Source organism: Arachis ipaensis, chromosome B02 (genome assembly GCF_000816755.2).
Source record: "Arachis ipaensis cultivar K30076 chromosome B02, Araip1.1, whole genome shotgun sequence".
Lineage (NCBI taxonomy): Eukaryota > Viridiplantae > Streptophyta > Magnoliopsida > Fabales > Fabaceae > Arachis > Arachis ipaensis.
In genome coordinates this window covers 37,219,296-37,240,532 of record NC_029786.2, presented here as the reverse complement: position 1 = coordinate 37,240,532, position 21,237 = coordinate 37,219,296, and the positions used below count along the sequence as shown (strand labels likewise).

At 39.6% G+C, this 21,237-nt stretch overlaps 1 protein-coding gene and 1 long non-coding RNA gene across 7 annotated transcripts in view; one reads left to right on the top strand and one right to left on the bottom strand.

Annotated features, from left to right (window-relative positions):
- LOC107625249 (two-component response regulator-like APRR7) overlaps positions 1 to 4,574 on the top strand; it is an 11,445-nt gene extending 6,871 nt beyond the window's left edge. For all 6 annotated transcript variants that reach the window (XM_021115790.1, XM_016327839.2, XM_016327840.2 and 3 more), the window contains 4 exons: positions 520 to 700; positions 1,285 to 1,648; positions 1,731 to 2,547; positions 4,206 to 4,574. In XM_021115790.1, coding sequence (XP_020971449.1) covers positions 520 to 700; positions 1,285 to 1,648; positions 1,731 to 2,547; positions 4,206 to 4,313 — 1,470 coding nt within the window. In that variant the 3' untranslated portion in view covers positions 4,314 to 4,574. The remainder of the gene's footprint in view (positions 1 to 519; positions 701 to 1,284; positions 1,649 to 1,730; positions 2,548 to 4,205) is intronic.
- Positions 1 to 4,944, bottom strand: part of LOC110268821 — an 8,149-nt gene extending 3,205 nt beyond the window's left edge. Inside the window, exons 1-2 of the long non-coding RNA XR_002357368.1 lie at positions 4,932 to 4,944; positions 3,242 to 3,249 (exon numbers count right to left, since the gene is read on the bottom strand). This is a non-coding gene — a long non-coding RNA (uncharacterized LOC110268821). The remainder of the gene's footprint in view (positions 1 to 3,241; positions 3,250 to 4,931) is intronic.

Below are 21,237 nucleotides of genomic sequence, written 5' to 3'. Positions count from 1 at the left end.
GATCTCTGAGGAATGGTTTCCATATTGACTTGTATTTAATGATGTCTCTTTTTTTCCCTTTTTTACCTTTTTTCAGAAGTAGAATTTCAATACCAATCAAAACAGGGCTTGCTGTTTTCTACATCATATTACAACAGTTCATATCTAATATATTGTCCTATTACTTTGAATATCTATTTTCTAGCTTCTTCCTTTCCTACCTAGAATCAAAATATAAACATTTTTCTGCTCTCAGACTAGCATGCAATGCAGTTATTTCTAATATTTGGAGAAATAGGAGCCTCCTTCTCATGTCATTATTATCAATGCACCACATATTTTGTAAAAATGATAGTTTAGGAGCAAAGACCACCGCAAGCTTCCATTTAAATTTATGAAATTCAAAATCAACTAATCGTAGTCATATCAAATTCTGAATTGTGTATTTGCAAAAGAAGTTTGGATGCGTATAGAGATTGTATTCTACTTATTTGGTAACCAAATGTTACTAGCCAATGTCATCTTTTTCTCCTTTTGCAGAGCTCCTGGACCAAACAAGCTGTAGAAGTTGATAGTCCCAAACCAGTTTCCCGCTGGGATCAAATAGCTGAGTGCCCTGATAGCACATGTGCTCAGGTTGTCCACTCCAATGCTGAAATATGTGGAATAAAGATGGTTCCTCCATCTACAAAGGAGGGTCAAGAACAAAATGAACGTCTTAGTAAGACAAGTTTTATCTTCTTGTTACTGCAGTCACTAGTTCCTCCATCGCACTGTTTGCGTGTGATGCTTGTCGTAGTGATATGTTGTGTTTATTGAAGCTTTTCATAGTATTAAAAAGCGGAGAACTGCTTTCATATGATTAGTTAGTCCTATGTAGTGAATACCACGACTGTGCTTGGATGATTGCAAAATTGCACACATACACACATTGTTTGCGTGTGATGCTTGTGATAGTGATATGTTGTGTTTATTGAAGCTTTTCATAGTATTAGAACTGCTTTCATATGATTAGTTAGTCCTATGTAGTGAATGCCCGACTGTGCTTGGATGATTGCAAAATTGCTCCTATCTGTTCAATTTCTTTTGTTCGAAAAATGCTTTAGATGCCGTGTCACTGTTGATGCTTTGAGGGTTCATCTCTTTTTCAAATAAAAAGTTTATGCTGTTATGTTTCCCGTTCCTTTTGCGCATCACACACTGCTGATTCCATTATCTTAATGTGAAGCTAGCTAATTCGTATATGCGGTTATGTAATTTGATGCATATCCATGTATTTACAAGTATCTTTCTTTGCATATCCAGTCAAAGCTGCAGGTTCAAAACATAGCAATACAATTGATGTAGGGCCCTCAAAATTCAATGATCAAAGTAATAGAGGACAGCAGGATAATTGTGGGAATCAATCCAACAACCCTAGCTGCAAAGGTCCTTCACTGTCTGATGCCATCACTAGCACTTCTGGATCTCAGATGCATACAGCAGAATTTGAAGCCAAAGATAGAAGACCCATGTCCTTAGACATTGAAAATAAATGCACTATTGATGCTAAGGACTTACCATCTCTTGAGCTTAGTTTAAAGAGGCTTAGAGGAGTTAAAGATGCTGGCATTACAATTCAGGATGAACGGAATGTTTTAAGACGTTCTGACCTTTCTGCCTTCTCAAGGTATATGATGATTGGTATTTGTTATGTATTTATGTTCTTAAGATGGAGGAGTGTACAGTTTTTATGAAGTTTTTTGCTTCAGGTACAATGCAGCCTCTAACACTAAGAAGTCGCCCACTAGATATGCTGGAAGCAATTCTCCACATGATAATAGCCTAGAAGTTACAAAGAGGGATTCATCTCGTGACATTCAGTCACATTCTAGTGGCAATCCTCCTAATCAAAATTCAAATGGTGCGAGCAATAACAATGATATGGGTTCTACTACTAATAATGCTTTTACAAAATCTGCAGTCATAAGTGAGCCAGCAGTGGCATCAACAACAAAATGTTTGTACCAATCATCTGCTTTCCAGCCTGTAAAGAGCAACCTTAAGTGTACCTCCCAAACAGTTGTTTTACATAATACTGAAGATCCAACAGCAACAATGCTGGTACCACCTAGGGTAGACACTCACAAGGATTTGACAACTAAGGACTTCCATCACCATTATGAAAACCAGAACATCATTGCTAACAACATGAAGCACCAGCTTCAACCTGATCATGATGCTGAATCATCAAAGAAATTAGCTGCTGCTGCTGCTCCACATTGTGGTTCTTCAAACGCAGTTGAAGTGCTAGTTGAAGGTAATATTGGAAATTTTAGTCTCAACAGAAGTGCTTCAGGCAGCAACAATGGGAGCAATGGACAAAATGGAAGCAGCACAGCAGTTGATGCTGGAGGGACAAACATAGAAAGCAGCAATCCACTTGCTGGGAATAGTGGAAGTGGTGATGCTAGTGGGAGTGGAAGTGCCAACAAGGTAGATCAAAAGAAGAGTTCTCATAGGCAAGCAGCCTTAACTAAGTTTCGTCAGAAAAGGAATCAGAGAAATGAGAGATCCTTTCATAAAAAGGTAATTGACCATTGAGGAGTTATTCCTGATAATCATATTGATCTTTTGCTTTGTTGCCTTAATTTTATTTTTCACCACTCTTCCATGCATCTCTATTTTCATTACTCACCCTGCTCTATTGAAGTTTAACTTCTTTGCTAAGTTATTTCCCTGAACTTGTGTGTTTAATCTAAACGGTTGATGGAGGAAAGAATAAAAATTTCATGTTTATGCCTTATGCAAGCCTAAGCTAGCTATGCTAAATTTCAGATTCTCCGGAGTTCATAAAATTTTTGGTTTTTTGCTGCATCTCTTAATTATAGGGTGGTTGTTGAGTAACCTACTTAAATGGAGAGTATGGATAGGTTAGAACTTCTGTAGATTCTGTATTGAATGCTTCTTCCAGGTGTTTTTGCAATAATATGCACATCGGTTGCTTAGATAAAAGGGTTACGTTGGATTATTACACTTTTTAAAATCAACTTCTCTCCCTATTTTACTTCCTATTTTTATTTTCTTTAATCTGCTCCTGATTTCAGCAAGGGTGTGTTTATTTAGAGGGTAAAAGTAAGGGTTAAATTTCTTGTATGAGCATTGTTGGCATAATTACAAATTGAGCTCATACATGAAATTTTACCGGCAGACCAAACACCTTACAGTTATAGCCAGTATTAACTTCAAGAGTTTAGTTAAATCGCAGTTGTATGCAAAACACAGTGAGGACTACTAAATAAGACACAGGGAAAAGAGGATAGGACCAAAAATACAATTAAACACTACATGATTCTGAATTCTGAAATCAAATAAAGAATCTTATTCAACCGATTTATTGGAATAAAAATGCGATATATAAAAATTTCATGATTCACACTCCCTTAACAGGATTCCTATTGCTGCTTCTGCTAGTTTGTATATGACACTGAATGTAACAGACTCACAGATGGCGATGAAATCATAAGAAACTGTAATTAGATGTTTGGTTAGTGATTAGCTTGTTAGACTACGAATGTGATGCTTCTTGTTCTGTAATATTATTATATGAAGTCAAGCAAAAAATAAAAAATATCTGAAAAAATTAGGGATTTGACTCTATCATGCACAAGTAGGTTAAGGGGGAAACTAAAGTGGGTCGCATACACAACGCAAGTTCATCATCCAAGTGTGTTTAAGCCATTAGATATTTGGTTGGTGATCAGGAGGTTAGACTGGGAATGTGATGGTCATTGTTATGTAATATTATATGAAGTCAAACACAACTAAAAATGTCTTTAGAAATGAGCAATTTGCCTCTGCTATCATGCATAATTCAAGTTTATTATCCAAGTGTGTTTAAACACTCGATTTCTTATTTTACCAATTCGTGTACTTTTAAGAGGGGGCATATGCATAGAGATCATGCATTACCGTAGTTGAAGTATGAAAGTGCAATTTGATTTCTCACATCCGGTGATTACTTTCTGGTTTTTAGATTTGGTTTCACTCTTTCATTAGTTGATGACTAATAAATGATTGTTGATTGACTTGGTATCAGTAAATTTTTGTGTTATGGAAGTGTCTCTTGTGAACCAATAAATGATTGTTGATGGGCTTGGTATCGGAGTGAATTTTTTATGTTATGAAAGTCTCTCGTGGCTCCCCGTTGCTTCTAGAAAGCTAACTTAGTAGTGTTTGAATTTCAGGTTCGATATCAAAGCAGAAAGAAATTAGCTGAACAGCGACCGCGATTCCGTGGCCAATTCATACGGCAGTCGTCTAGTGAAACTGCAAGTGATGCAACAGAAAAGTGACACGGAATTTGCCAGTACGCTGTGTGATGGGGATATGGTAGAGAAAGGGTCAAAGAGCCGTCATGTAGAAATTTGGGGAATTGTTCGGTTTCTTGGGTGTATTTGTTGTGTTAATGTACAACGGACTGTTTAATTTATGCCAACTTGTTCATTTGAAACCTGAATCAATTTATGTTGTGGAGAAACATTGTTATTATGCTTGGAAAAATTCACATTCAGCGACCGTATAATCTAATGCGTTCTCATTGATATTGTGCTGCATTATCAGATTTATGAAGTGGCTGCATTTGCAGGTGTTGGGTGTGTTGATGCTTGATGTCGGCTAATAAGTCCCATCTTGGATAAAATAAACCTGTTAAAGCAGCTTTCAACTATGAAGATTATGATGCATACACGTGTATAAGTTAGTGAAGTCTATGGTGTTTATAGTTATGGTGATTGTTATTAAAATTAGAGTAAAGGACCAATTGGTTCTTGATCTGTTTTTTTTTTTCTACGGATATTTTCGTCTTTTAAGAAATGGAAAATTTGACCTCTGCAAAATGTAGATATATTAACTCTTCCGTTGAATTCAGTCCGTTGGATCTATTGGGAAAATTCTGACGGGAAAATTCTGACGTGGCAAATGTGGAACTGATATGTCCGTTACAGGAGTTCACGTGGCTCTGAGCTTTTGGAAACTGGACATATAAGTCCCTAGATACAAAAATGACGCCGTTTCACTACCTCCCCTCTAATCACAGTTTAATCCCCTTATACAATACCCAGAAGACCCATACTTTAGTTAGAGAATTACTTAAAACCCTAAGTAATAGACGATCAAACTCCCTCTTCTGTATTTCTCCCTCCAAAACTTACAACACGTAGAAGAGCAATCGGTGCGGGGTTGAAGCTGGTGTCAGAGCTAAGAAGAAGGTTGCGCCGAGGTCGTGGTTGTTGTCTTCGTCAGAAGGTAAGATCGCCTTGCTTAGCGATGAAGGCATTGTTTGTGCATGTTTACAGTGTGGGTAACAATGGTGGAGTAAAATTTGAAAAAGTGTATAAAACGTCCTGTGTAGAATTAGAGGGAGGGATTGTGTTAGGGCAATGGTGTTTCTTTCATAATTTGTGTTTCTATTTTTTTGAATTTAATCATAGTTGTTCATGGATTAATTTTAGATGGTTGATGTTTTTGTGGTGCCGGTATTTCACCATGAAGGCAACTTTGTCAGAGCAAGTGATGGATTCCTGGTTTATCAGAATGAAAAGGAAGAGAGGTTCCCTGAGATGGACATGGACTTTGTGAATTTCGGAGACCTTGTGACGTTATTTAAGGGCTTGGGATACCTGTCATACAAGGCAGTATACTGGTATGATCCATCAAGCGCTGACATTGAATCCAAACTGAACATATTAACTGGAGATGCAGGGATCAATGCATGCAAGAGAACATAATGAAGAATCCACAGAAATCTGAGTTTCATCTATACTTTGACCACCCTGTTAATGATCCCGAGGTTGTTGATGATGCTATCTAGGACAAAGATACTGCAGTGGAGGTTGATGAAATTGTAGAGGGACTGAATACATCCTCTTCATCTGATGACGGGTACGAGAGCACGGAAGACGTGTTGTATAAACCTCCACCAGCTGGAGTTGAGAGTGACAGTACTGAAACTGACAGCAATGGCGGAGTTGCTGCTGGCAAGAGAAAACGATGTGTGAAGGATAAAAGGAAGGTAGTGACTCCAAAGAAGTCAGTTGCAAATAAGCAAGGGTTAAAGAAAAAAAATCTAAGCAAGGAAAGAGGAAGATGCAATTTGGGACGAGGGTTAACGAAAGAGGAGAAGGTAGTGGGAACGAAAATGCTAGAACACGTGGTGAAGTTGGGGATGAGGGGCGTGATGTGCAGCCCGATGATGTAGTGGGTGGTGGGTTTTATGTCACTGAAGTCCCAACAGAACCAAAGGAAATCATGTTTGAGTATGAGTCTGAGGACTTGCACACTCCCATATCATCCGAGGATGAAGGCGGAGGTAATAGTTTTCCTGAATTTGATGATGATTATGCTCATGGTGAGGGCAGGTTTGAGTTATGAACTAGGTTTGCGACTATTGATAGGTTTAAGGAGGTGGTAAAAGATTCTTTCATTGCTGAGGGGTGGGAACTGAAGTGGATAAAAAATGACAAGGAGAGAGTCAGAGTGGGGTGCGGGGACGACGAGTGTCCTTTCTTGGTTTATTTGTCATACAACAAAACTTTGCAGTGTTATCAAGTCAAGACCTACCATCCAGAACACACTTGTGCAAGAGATTTGGGCAGTAATGCAGCTGATCAGCACTGGATTAGCAAGAAAATTGAGAAGCGATGTCAACCCAACCACACATGAACACAAAGGCGGCAACCAAATTTCTTAAAGAGGAATTTTCCTTATGTCCCCAACCTAAGATGATTTACAGAGCAATAAAGGAGGCCAGGGACAAGATCATTGGAAACAAAAGGGAATAATACAAGAGGACGAGGGATTATTGTGAGCAAATTCTGAGTAGCAATCCAGGTTCGTCAGCCAGGCTGGAGCTCATGACAATTCCAAAGGCTCCTCCTATTTTTGATAAACTATACATTTGCTTAGATGCTTGTAAGCAAGGCTTCAAAGATGTATGCCAGCCTTTGTTGCATTTGGATGGTTGCTTTCTGAAAACATATTATGGTGGTTGGCTTCTAGCAGCAGTTGCCCATGATACAAACAACCAGTTTTATGTTGTTGCATATGGGGTTGTTAGGGTTGAAACCAAGGATGCCTAGAAGTGGTTCCTGACCAATCTTCAAGGGGACATAGGAGATGACACAAACCATGGCTGGAACTTCATATCGGACCAACAGAAGGTAAATTAATTGATGGTTATGAATGCATTTAACTGCAAATGTGATAACTTTGGTCTAGATTTTCATTCCTTAGTGAAAATGTTGCCTACCACTGTTCAATGCAGGGTTTGATGCCTGCGCTCAAGGAGGTCATGCCACATGCAAAGCTCTGCAATTGCTTCATGAACATGTGAAAAAATTTCATAAACCGCTTCAAGGACTTGTACATTAGAGAGGTTGTATGGGAGTGTGCTAGATGCACGACTGTTGCTGAATTTAAGGAATGCATGGAGAAGTTGAAGACAGTTAACCTAGGTGCTTGGGAATACCTCAACAAATTTGATCCAGAGACATGGGTAAAGGCTTACTTCTTCCATGGACCAAAAGTACATATCCTCACAAATAACATGTGCGAGGTATTTAATGCTAAGATCGTAAACTATCGCTGCAAGCCTATCCTAACCATGTGTGAAGAGATCAGGTGTTACCTGATGAGGAGAATGGTGAATCATAAGCGTGTATTAGACAATCACTCTGGGAAGCTAGCACCAGTTCAGGAAAAGAGATTAGAGAGGTTATTAAATATTAGCACTAAGTGGACGGCTGAATGGGTTGGTGACAATGAACGAAAGAGGTTTGAGATGAGCCGCAAAGCAACCAAGGTAGATGTAGACCTTATTAAGTACACTTGCTCATGCAACAGATGGCAACTGACTGATACTTTCTATTCTCACTTGAGGTCTTTGTTTTGTGATGTTGTAGTGACTGTCCTTTATTGTTTTCCATACCATAACTTACCTGTACTGCATTACCTCAGGCATGCCCTGCATACATGCACTTGCTGCCATTAGGAAGAGACGTGACACACCCCAGGACTATGTTCACCCTTGGCTGTGCATGGAGTCAATCAGGAGGACATACGCGCACTGCATTAAGCCTGTTTCAAGTCCAGAATTTTGGCCAAGAACCGAGTTCTCGAAGCCAGACCCACCCAACATCAAAAGACCAATTGGACGTCCAAAGGTTCATAATATGCAAAAAGATCCTGCTGAGCCACTCATACAAGGGGGAAAACTGAAGAAATCATTCACTGTATCTTGTAGCAAGTGTGGGAAGAAGGGCCACAACTTCAAAACTTGTAAGGGAGCTCCTACCAATCCTAACTGGAAGCCAAAGACAAGGCGCCCTAGGAAGAAAGGAGCTAGCTCCTCCCAGTCACTAGTTGTCCTTCCCTTGTCACAATCTGCTCCCCCACTAGAGGTAAGATCACTTCTATTATCATAATGTTTTTGGTTACGTGCATTACAAGCCTACCAAGTTGCCCTATTAGTTGGTAAGGGATTATTTTGTTCAAGTACTATAATTGTTAGGGATTACTTTGTCTTAGTATACAATTCTTAGGGGATCAATCTGTCTTAGTACACTATTCGTCAGGGGCTATTATGTCGCAGGTTCAATCTGTTCACATGTTAACTACTATTTCCAGGATGCCTCCAGCAGCCAACCAGGTAGCTCAACAAGCTTGCAACAACATCCCATTGTAATAATACAATTTTTTGTCACTGTAATTAGTTTGGTATATGAATTCATTAAAACCTGTGCTACGTCTTTTTCATTTTGTATCACTTTGGTCTCCTTCCAAATCCAGGTTGTGAATGCACCTGCCCCAAGTCATCCAACTGTTGCACTAGCCCCAACAAGAGTGACAAGATCCACACTTGTGATAGCATCTCCAGGACCAACAGCTACTCAAGCTAGGCCACCAGCCCCAACTTCAAGCTGTCCATTTAAGTCTCTAGGAAAAGCTCGTCCATCCATGGTCCACGATAGAACAAGCCCACAACAGTCAAAGTTCAGGCCAAAGTAGAAGATCTTCAGGCCACCAGCTCCAATGGCTGCCGGACCAAACCCACCTAACACACAACAACCAACTCCATCTGACACACCATCTGCTACACTGAATCAGGAGGCTACACCTCCAACTTTGCCAGCTGCATCAACATTCAAGGCTTCAAAAGAGTGAAGATTTCACCCATTAAGTTATTTTGGGATTACTTTGTGCTGTTGTAATGGTTTATGACAAGTACTAGATACAATTTTTCTTTTTGTTACATGCTTTTTGATTACCAATTGTAGGTCAGGTGAACTTTGTGCTGTTCGAAACATGGATGTTTTCTTTGACAGCTTTTTTGTCAATTATGTAATGCTAGATTATCCATTACTTATCCAACTTTAATTTCATACAAACCTTGCAACAGACATATAGGGTAATGGAATCAGTTATACAAAGAACATGTTGATTTTTTTTTCTGCAACAAAATAACACACTTTCTCCTTCATTCATCAATTTTTACAACTTAAAATAGCAACACTCAATACAATAAAAATAACACAAATACACCATCCTATTGGATTTTTTTCATCTCTAGAGCTAGTATCCTCTTCTCCAAGCATGTGATCCTGATTTTCATGTCATGTTTCCCGTGATACTCTTCAACATTCCCAGTTTCCTTCTCTTCTAGATACCTTGTTTCGGTCATCCCAAGTCTTGCAATGTGCTCATCAAGCCACAAAAAAAATTTGCAATACAGTTGTCTTGCCTAAAGAAAATCAATCCACAGAAGTCAGAAGAAATTAGGTATTCGAGGATAAACCCGAACATAAATACAGAGACACATTCCACAGAGTTGCTTCCCATACCTTATAAAAGGGACAGCCCAGACACAATCTGTTAGGATTGCTTCGCGTCTTCGACATGAAAAGGATTGCGTTTTCTCCATAGAAGCACTTTGGTGAGACACCATCTTTGTCATCCTTCCCGTTAGGAACCGAGCTCGCAGCAAACTGGTCTTCTCTTCCTCCACTTCTTCTCAAGCTTGATGATACTCATTCAGATGCCATGGCACGAAGAATTTCCTTTCTTCATTCAGAACTCCACAACACCGACTTTGCTGTTTCTGTGTAGACGAAGGATTAGGGAAGAAAATTTTGAAAGATTGGGGGTGGTAGTGAAACGGCGTCATTTTCATGTCTGGGGACTTATATGTCCAGTTTCCAAAAGCTCAGACCACGTGGACTTCCGTAACGGATACATCAGCTCCACGTTTGCCACGTCAGAGTTTTCCGACGGGTCCAATAGACTGAATTCAACGGAAGGGTTAATATGTCCATGTTTTACAGGGGTCAGGGACATGAATGTATTTTCCGTTCCTTGAGGACGAAAATATCCGCATGAAAAAAGGTCAGGGACCAATTTTTCCTTTACTTTTAAAAGTAAAATGATAAATTCGAATACGATAAGAGGGGCCCGCTTTGCTTACCTAAATAAGTAATTGTTTTTCTGAATCTCTTCTACTATCTCTATTTCTACTAAAAGATAGGCTTTAACAAACTCCTAAGATAAAAGCAACAGTCATCTACCAACAAAGGTGGAATTACTCTAAAAGGTGGTTATCGACTTTACTATAAATACACTGACACTCCTCAGGTATATACACGTTCTAATCTACTAAAAGCCTGTCTAAAGCCCTTGCTAACTTAAGCATTGGAGTCTCTTGCAGGTACCACCCCCACCTCCTCACAAGGAACTCGGATGGCAGCACTTCAATGCAAGAACAAGTCGGACACTGCCTTATACAGAGTCTGAACCTCACGTTTAGGCCCAAATCATTGTTTCAGATAACCCTCGGAACATTGGCGCTGTAGCCTGGGACTTGGAATTCAACCCTTGATAATGGTGGAGGACCAATATGAAGACAGTCACACAACATCTGAATCGGAACCGGAGCCCCATCGTGATGACCTCACATTCGCAATACCTCCTCCTCAGGAAAGAGCGCACATTTCCCACGGAGAAGGAACTCCGGAAAATCCCCAACCAAGGCGGATCCAATTAGAGGTCCATCCACCAGAAGATGAAGAACCTTCACATCCAACAGAGATACTAGGATTAGTCCATGGTCACCGTGGACGACCAGAGCAACTTGAACTAGAAGCTAAACGACAATGGGAAGCAGAACGGGAACTACGAAGGGAGGTACGACAACAATCAAGCAATTATGAATTGGATAATGAATGGATATTGATCGATGTGCAAGTAAACTTAGTGAACAAAATGGTATATGAAACTCACAAAACAATCAATGACACATATTGACGTTGTTGCAACACCTAAGTGACATAGAAGTGAAACACATGGATGCTATAGAACTTAGGAAAAAGAAGACAGAAGTGAAAATCAATCACATAGCAAGCATGGTCCACAAAGCTTTACAAAGCTAAAAAATATGTCACTAGGTAAGCTTTCGATCCAACTTCACAATTCAAAAATTTCAATGCATGAAATAGGTGATGTCAATAAAGGTAAATCACAAACAAGCATCACCTAAAAAAATGCAATGATAATATACAATTGCCTAGCGATGGATGATGAATGCATGGTGGCCAAAACATGCAATTCAAAAGAGTTAAGAAGCTTAAAGGCAATGTAACAGGTACTTGGTGTTCACGAATGTTAAACACGAAAAATCAAAACCAAGTAACAAATTGTAACCTCAACAAAGAAATCCAACAATGAAAAATGAAAACAATTATACTAAAATAGCATTCAGTTAATAATAGGCAGCAAGAATTAGCAGCAAAATTAGTAATCTAACACTTATAATGAAAAATAGAAAATTAAATGAAAAATTAAACTAATTAAACAAGTAACTAACTAACTAAAAGAAATGGTTATGGATGGTGTTTGATAGTGTTGGATGATGAGTAGGAGAAGGGAAGAAGAAAGAAGAAGGAAAGAAATGGAAAGAAGAGGAGAAAAGAAGTGTAGTGAAGGAAGAGCTTCCACGCGTACGCGTATATCACGCGTGCGCGTGCATGGCAAACCAGAGAGGGGACAATCCCTCTATTCCCCTGTTTGAAATTTTATGCCCAAGGACAATCCCTTCAGTCACCATAAAGTGACATTTTTCCCAGTTTAAAATCAGGTTGGTCTCTTGGCATCTTTTCAAAACCAGTGTCAGGTGATCAAGACAGGAGCTGAATGAGTCTCCATATACTGAGAAGTCATCCATGAAGACTTCCAGAAATTTTTCCACCATATAATTCCTCTGAATCCTCTAGATCAGGCGGAACATCTTTAAAGATATCTTCCAACTCTGATTCGAGACTCTCAGCCATGTTGATCTCCTCTACCAAAGAGTCAATAAGATCAACTTTCATGCAGTCTTTTGGTGTGTCTGGATGCTGCATGGCATTGACAGCATTCAACTTAAACTCATCCTCATTGACTCTCAGGGTGACTTCCCCCTTTTGGACATCAATGAGAGTTTGTCCAGTTGCTAGGAAAGGTCTTCCTAGAATGAGAGTAGCACTCTTGTGCTCCTCCATTTCCAGCATTACAAAGTCAGTGGGAAAGGCGAATGGCCCAACTCTGACAATCATGTCCTCAATCACGCCTGATGGGTATTTAATGGAGCCATCAGCAAAGATCTGAGCTCTTTCTGTAAGCCCATAATAGAAGATGTCTAACTGAACCCACTCTGAAAACATTTCAGAGGGGCATTTTCTTAGCATCTCTCTGTATCTCTCCCAGGCATCATAAAGAGATTCATTATCTCCTTGTTTAAAGCCTTGGATGTCCAGCCTTAGCTGTGTCATCCGTTTTGGAGAAAAGTATTGATTCAAGAATTTTTCTGTCAGCTGTGTCCATGTCTTTATGCTAGCCTTAGGTTGGTTATTTAACCACCTCTTAGCTTGGTCTTTTACAGCAAATGGGAACAGTAATAATCTGTAGACATCCTGATCTACTTCCTTATCATGTACTGTGTCAGCAATTTGTAAAAACTGTGCCAGAAACTCTGTAGGTTCTTCCTGTGGAAGATCAGAATACTGGCAACTTTGTTGCACCATGATAATGAGCTGAGGATTCAACTCAAAACTACTGACTCCAATGGAGGGTATACTGATACTACTCCCATATGAAGCAGTAGTGGGGTTAGCATATGACCCTAGAGTCCTTCTGGATTATTCATTTCTACTTAGATCCATGATGGAGAAAGGGAGATGATGTAAAAATTTTATTTATTTATTTATTTATTTATTTATTTATTTATTTCAAAAATAAATAAATTAAAATAAAATAAATAAAAATGGGTGACGATTTTCAAAAAATGAAAATAGTGGTTTAAGAAGTTTTGAAAAAGATATGATTTTTGAAAAAGGTTTTAAATTTTGAAATAAAAAATCTGAATTTTAAGAGCAATTTTCAAAAATTTGCTTTAAAATGGAGAGAAAAGATATTTTTTTGAATTTGATAAGGAGAGAGAAAAACAATAAAATAGCACAAGATTTAAAATTTTTAGATCTAATACTCCTTGTTTTCGAAAATTTTGGAGGGAAAACACCAAGGAACACCAAACTTAAAAATTTTAAGATCAAGACACAAGGAAAAGTCAAGAACACCTTGAAGACTCACAAGAGGAAAAAGAACATGAAGATAGAACACCAAACTTAAAATTTTTAGAAAACCAAACTAAAATTTTTGAAAACCCAAGAAAAATCAACAAGAAAACACGAAACTTAAAGTTTGACACAAGATTTAATAGAAGAATTATTTTTGCAAAAAAGAAGATTTTGAAAAGAATATACCCAATTACCAAGAACATAGACTAACGCTCTAGCCAATTGGGCAGTAAATGTAACACTTGTTTTGAAGAAGTATTTTTAATAACTAAGAAATTTTTTTTTTTTGAAAACTAATGTTTTGAAAAGGCACACGAAAAACAAGAAAAGAAACAGAACAAGAAAAACTAAAAACTAATAAAGAAAAATAATATTTTTGAAAAATTTTTGAAAAGAATATAAAAGACTCTGACCCAAAAGACAAAATTTTCTTTACTCTTGGCCTAGGCTAAGGGAATTGAGTGACCTTGAGTCATTGGGTCTCATTGATTTGGTGATTTGAGAACCCTTGGTGATCAATTTGATATCCATTGACACCAACCCACTACTAATCTAATTAGTAGATAGGTTGGGACTTATGGGTTGATGGGATCAAGCCTATTTGACGTACTTCAAGCCTAGGAGTAGATATTATGTACTTAAGGCTCTTGGAAGTAGACTTAATAGGTTGGCCTCTCATAATTGTCTATATATGATTTGTTGACAAGGATGGTGATCTCGATTACCTATGTCTAGCCAAGAGGTCTTTTCATTTCTTTTATTAGTTAATTGTTCATTTACTTTCCTTGCCATCTATTTTCTTGCTAATTACCAAATCAAACCCCCCACATCTTCATAGCCAATAATTAAACACTTCATTGTAATTCCTTGTGAGACGACCCAGAGTCTAAATACTTCGGTTATAAATTCATTTGGGGTTTGTACTTGTGACAACCAAATTTTTTGATTGGGAGGATTGTTTGTTGGTGTAGAACTATACTTGCAATGAGATTTTATTTATTTGAGGAAATTCTATACCATCACAAGGAATTCACTCGTCAAAATGACGCCGTTGCTGGGGAGTTGCAATAGTGTTGTGTTATTGGCTATTGTATATATGTTAATATGCTTCTTTGCTAGTTTTTGCTTGTTTTAAGAGTTAGTTTTTATTGGTTCTTACTAGTATTTATATTTATTTTCTCTTGTTACTATGAATTCTCACCCCTTTGGCTATGAGTTTGGCTCAAATTATGTTGTAGGGAATGGAAACTATAATGACAATATGCATCAAGGATGGAGCAATCAAGGATAGAGGGAACCTCAAGGGATTGATCACCCTTCTTGGCAACAACCTCCTCCGGTCTCTTATAGGTATAATTCCCATCCAAATACATATCAATCTAATGGATGTGGTGACCCTTATTGTGATTGTCAACAACCACCACCACATGCCTATGAACCATCCCCTCAACATGGTTTTGAACCACCTTACTCACAAGCCCCTGATAAACCCCAATTTTGTGGTTTATATTGTGTAGAATCTGGGGGGTTTTGTCAATATTTCTCACATTTATTGACAAGGGATGCATGGTTTTGTGTTCACTTCATAATATTGCTCCGTAATGAAAAACATGCTTATTTTGCCTTAAAATTGCCATATTTTAATCCTCTTCTATTGCCATTCGATGCTGTGATGTATTTGTTGAGTGATTTCAGGAATTATAGGGTAGGAATGGCCTAGAAGAGAGGAAGAAAGCATGTACAAAAGGGAGGAACATGAAGAATTGAAATTTTGGAAAAAGCTGCATTCGCGCGCCTACGCACTCCACGTGCATGCGTGGATGAGGTTGGCTGGAAGCGGTGCGCAAGGATAGATGCATTCGCGCGGATCAGAAGATTCCTATCGACGCGCACGCGCACTTGGCGTGCACGCATGGATCACGAAAGCAATCGGCGCGCACGCGTGGGGAGCTGCACGTGACCTCATTAAAGGAAATTGTGCCTGGCAATTTCTGAGGCTTATCAGGCCCAATTTCAAGCTGTTTCTGCATGGAAAAGACGCAAGGATGCTAGGGGGAAAGGGGGGATCAATCATTTTACACTAAGACACAATTTTAGCTAGTTTTTGGTTCTTTGTTCTTCTAGAGAGAGAAACCCTTGTTCCTCTCTAGATCTAGTTTTAATTTAATCTTCCCTTGTTGAATTGTGAATTGGATCTTGTTAATTACTAGTTTTAATTGTTCAATTTGAATTCCTTAGTATAATTTTACTTAGATCTTGTGATAGTTTTATGAATTCTTGTCAATTGTCATTTTACACGCATTTCATGAATGTTGTGAATCTTGACTTGTTGATGTTACATTGATGATTTCTATGTTTAATTCTGTTGTTTGGATGATTGTATGTTGATAATTGCTAGTGGGTACTTGTTGATTTCAATTTAATTGCTATTTTGAACATGTCTTTTGTTAATGCTTTCCATGTGTTTGATGAAATGGTTACTTTGATTATGGAGTTGTTCTCTTCACTCTTGGCCTAGGCCAAGGGAATTGGGTAAACTTGAGTCATTAGGTCTAATGGATTTAATGATTTGGGAGCCCTTAGTGGTCAATTTGATAACCATTGACGCTAACCTTCTATTAAGTTAATTAATAGTGAGGTTAGAANTGTTTTCCCATTCCTTGTGAGACGACCCGAGGTTTGAATACTTCGGTTATTTCTATTGGGGTTGAACTTATGACAACCAAATCCCTCTTCTAAATTTGATACCCGAGGATTGTTGTTGGTAGAGCTATACTTGCAACGCAATTTTATTGAGGAAAATCTTTACCAATACGCCCTTGGAGTAGCATCAAATTTTTGGCGCCGTTGCCGGGGAATGGTTGCAACATATGCCTTGATATTGGTTATGTGAATATGCGAATATTGTAGATATTTTAATTGCTTTCAATACTTAGCCATACTTTAGATTTCTTTTACATTTGTGCTATGACTCTCAAGTTTGATGACTCGGTCTCAACCGAATTCTAGCTTAGCCGATTTTGATCCCGAGATTGAAAAAACTTTGTTACATACTCGGCAAGCTAGACGGCGGTTGGATTATACGGCTAGTACTTCGGCCTCTCTTGAGGAACATACCGAATCACTAGGCGGTACCGAGAGTGACTTGGAGTCCGCTACTTCCAATTCTTCTGTTGGCACTAATAATACATCTTTACATCCTACAGGTGAGCCACACATGGTGGAGCCACGACGGATCACTTTGCATGAGCAAGGAGCTCTGAATATCATACTTCAACCGTTGCAAGCAATTAAGGTATCCTAACCTTGATCCAAACTTTGAATTGAAGAGTAGCTTGATACATTTACTTCCTAAATATCATGGGTTGCCGGGTCAAGACCCCATTCGACATCTAAGAGATTTTCAAGTTGCTTGTTCTACGGCTCGAAGGCATGGAGCCGATGAGGTGGTTATCATGGTTTTTGCCTTCCATTTCTCTCTTGAAGGGCAAGCAAAGACATGATTTTATTCGCTACCGGATGAGATTGTGATTAATTGGGATTTCTTGAGAAGAGAGTTTCTAGATAAGTTCTTCCCACCGGAGAAGACCGACTACATCCAGAAAAAGATTTCGGGCATAATGCAAAGAGACCAAGAGAGTTTGTATGAGTATTGGTCTCGGTTCAAGAGGCTATTGGAATCTTGTTCGCATCATGGAATGAACACTCACTTGCTCATTAGCTACTTCACCGGAGGTCTTTGTGTGGAAGATAGAAGATTGCTTACCGCTTCTAGCGGTGGTTTCCTTTCGAAAAATAAGACGGAGGGAGAAGCTTGGAATTTGATAAAGGATGTTGCCAAAGCTACACAACACACAAGGGTGAGAAGTAATCCTCTCAAGGGTGTGGTAGAACCATCCCCTTCCGAATCAAGTCTAACCAAAGCACTTGAAGATATGACTACCATCCTTACCCAAATACAAAAGGCCAAAAGGAATACTACTCCATCCAAGCCGTCCAAGCCCCACCTCCGATTGCTCAACTTGAAGGCCCTCCTAGGATTTGTGGTTTGTGCTCTAGCACCACTCATTACACCAATCAATGCCATCAAATTCAAGAGGAACATGCTCTTGTAGTAGCCAATGTGAATTACAACGACCGTCCACCTTACCCTTCTCAAGGCCAAAACAATTACCATCAAGGTGGTAATCAACATCAAGAGTGGAGGGATAATGCACAAGGAAGCAATCAAAACCAAAGATGGAACAACTCTTCTTCTCACCACAACAATAACCAATCTTCATCCCAATACCACCATAATAATACCAACTACCAAGCCAACCAAGGCCACTCTAACCAAAACCAAAACAACTACACCAAGTACCAAGCACCACACCATAGACAACAAAACCAAAACCAAACCCTTCCATCTTCTAACAATCAAGTTGATGAGCTTAGAGCCGCCATGGAGAAGCGAGATGAGAGCAACAAGGCTCAATTCGATGCCTTGGGCGCTCAATTGGCTAATCTCACCAACATGCTTTCAAAGATGACCATGCCCAACCAACCACCAACCACTAACTCCCAACAACAACACCAACCAACCCTCAAGTTCTTCTAACCTTCCATCCCAACCCCAACCAAACCCAAAGAGCGGTCTCAACGCGATCACTCTACGGTCGGGAACTACATTAGAGGAGATACCTCCAAGGGTCATGGGAGACATTCATGAGGAAGAAGTGGTTGTTGAAGCTACACATGAAGAGGAGGTTGTAGATAAAAGGCATGAGGAAGAAGGAGTAAACCTCAAGGAACCCAAGAGGAAAGCTATAGTGGATGAGTCCATTCCTATTCCATTCCCTTCCATGGTGAAGAAGGCAAAGAAAACGCCAAAATTTGATTTGAACATGCTTCAAGTGTTCAAGAAGGTTGAGGTAACCATACCCCTTCTTGATGCTATTCAACAAATTCTTGAGGTAACTTCTTGATGCTATTCAACAAATTCCAAAATATGCAAAATTTTTAAAAGACTTGTGTACACACAAAGATAGGATAGGAGAATTGGAGACATTATCCTTGGGTAGTTCAATTTCTTCCTTGATGGAACCTATTCCAAAGAAATGTGGTGACCCTGGACCTTGCTTAGTGTCTTGTTGTATTGGTGGACGCACTTTTCATTATTGTATGTGTGACTTGGGAGCTTGTGTAAGCATCATGCCACTTTCTATCTATGTGCGGTTGAATTTAGCTCCATTATAGAAGTCGACGGCGAAGTTTGTCTTAGCCGATAAAAGTGTGATCACAGTTATGGAAATAGCGGAAGATGTACTTGTAGCGATCAAGGATTTGGTTTTTCCGATTGACTTTTACATCCTTGAAATACCTCCAACGGAAAATAGAAGCTCATCCTACGTTCTACTTGGTAGACCCTTCCTCAAGACCTCCAAATTAAAGTTAGATGCCTTCACCGGCACATATTCCTTTGAGGTTGGAGACAAGACTATCCAGTTCAATTTAGAAGAAGCCATGAAACATCCTCCCGAAGAACATTCCGTGCTCCGATGTGATGTGATTGATGAAGTGATAGCGGAAGTACAAGAAGAAGACCATGACAAGTTGTGCTACCCTATTTTTGAGGAGACGGATGACCAAGAGGATAAACATGAGAAAGTTGTAAAGAATGAACTCCATGAGCTTGATGAAAAGGAACCTCAGCTTGAGGCAAAAAGTGAACTGAAGCTCCTTCCATCTCATTTGAAGTATGCTTTCTTAGAGGACAACCAAAAGTTTCCGGTCATTATTGCTAGTGAGCTTTCAAGTGAAGAAGAAGAAAAGCTCCTAGATGTCGATGGTAAAATCCCTTATGTCATTGCTTACTCTTGTAAGACACTAGATGCAGCACAATCCAACTATACCACTACTGAAAAAGAACTCTTAGCTATTGTTCATGCTTTAGATAAATTCAGATCTTATTTGCTAGGGTCAAAGATAGTGGTATACACGGATTATGCAGCTTTAAAGTACTTGTTGACAAAGAATGAGTCAAAGCCTAGACTCATACGTTGGATCTTGCTTTTGCAAGAATTCGACATTGAGATTAGGGACCGGAGTGGATTTCAAAACCTGGTTACGGATCATTTAAGCCACATTGAGAATTTAAAATTTGATCCATTTCCGATCAATGACTCATTCCCATTGGATAGTTTGCATGCTGTGTCGGATAGCTTTTCTTGGTTTGCCCCAATGGCGAACTACTTGGTTGCAAGAATCTTCCCTCCCAACTTTTCGAAAAACCAAAGGGACAAGTTGAGGAGTGATTCCAAATACTATATTTGGGATGACCCTCACTTGTGGAAGAGGGGCGTAGACCAAGTAATTCGAAGATGTGTCCCGGAGTCTGAATTCCAACCAATTCTTGAAGCTTGTCATTCGTCCGAATGTGGTGGCCACTTTGGCCCACAAAGGACCGCTAAAAAAGTGTTGGATTGTGGATTCTGGTGGCCAACCTTATTCAAGGATGCTAACCGGTTATGTGTGTCTTGCCATCAGTGTCAGAAGTCAGGAAACACATCCCAAAGGGATGAAATGCCTCAGCAACCTATGTTGTTCAGTGAGATATTTGATGTATGGGGCATTGACTTTATGGGACTGTTTCCCAACTCTAGTGCGTATCTGTATATTCTGTTAGCGGTTGACTACGTGTCAAAGTGGGTAGAGGCTGTACCTACCCGCCTTGACGACGCCAATGCCGTTGTTTTTTTCATTAGGAATCACATTGTATGCCGTTATGGGTCGCCACGAGCAATCGTGAGCGACCAAGGATCCCACTTTTGTAACAGGAAGGTAGAAGCATTGCTCAAGCACTATGGAGTGTCGCATAAGGTTGCTACTGCTTATCATCCGCAAACAAATGGACAAGCGGAAGTGTCCAATCGAGAAATCAAGAGAATCTTGGAGAAAGTGGTCAATCCACAAAGAAAGGATTGGAGCCTCCGGTTAGGAGATGCACTATGGGCGTATAGAACGGCCTACAAGACTCCGATAGGGATGAGTCCTTTTCGGATCGTCTACGGTAAGGCGTGCCACCTTCCAGTGGAGATTGAGCATCGAGCCTATTTGGCGGTAAAGCAGTGCAATATAGATTTAGCCAAGGCGGGTGAAGCTAGGAAGTTACAACTAGAAGAGCTTGGGTGTTTGAGGAACGAGTCATATGAGAATGCCCGAATTTACAAGGAAAAGACTAAGGCATTTCATGACATCACATCCAGAAGAAGGACTTTCAAGAAGGTGATGAGGTCCTCCTCTACAACTCAAGGCTCCGATTTATGCCTGGCAAGCTCCATTCTAGATGGGAAGGACCTTTCAAGGTGAAGGAGATGAAGCCCTACGGAGTGGTGGAATTGTTTGATCCCAAGAGTGAAGCAACTTTCAAAGTGAATGGACATAGAGTGAAGAAGTATCATGGTTGTAAGCCCCCAAGAGAGCTAGAGGTGTACATATTGGAGGATGCACCAAGGAGAGAGAAAGCTTAAGAAAAGGACCGTCCAACTTAAGGACGTTAAAGAAAAGTGCTTGGTGGGAGGCACCCCACCGTGGTAAGATCTTCCTTGTTTATACCATCTTGTTCGTATCTTTAGTT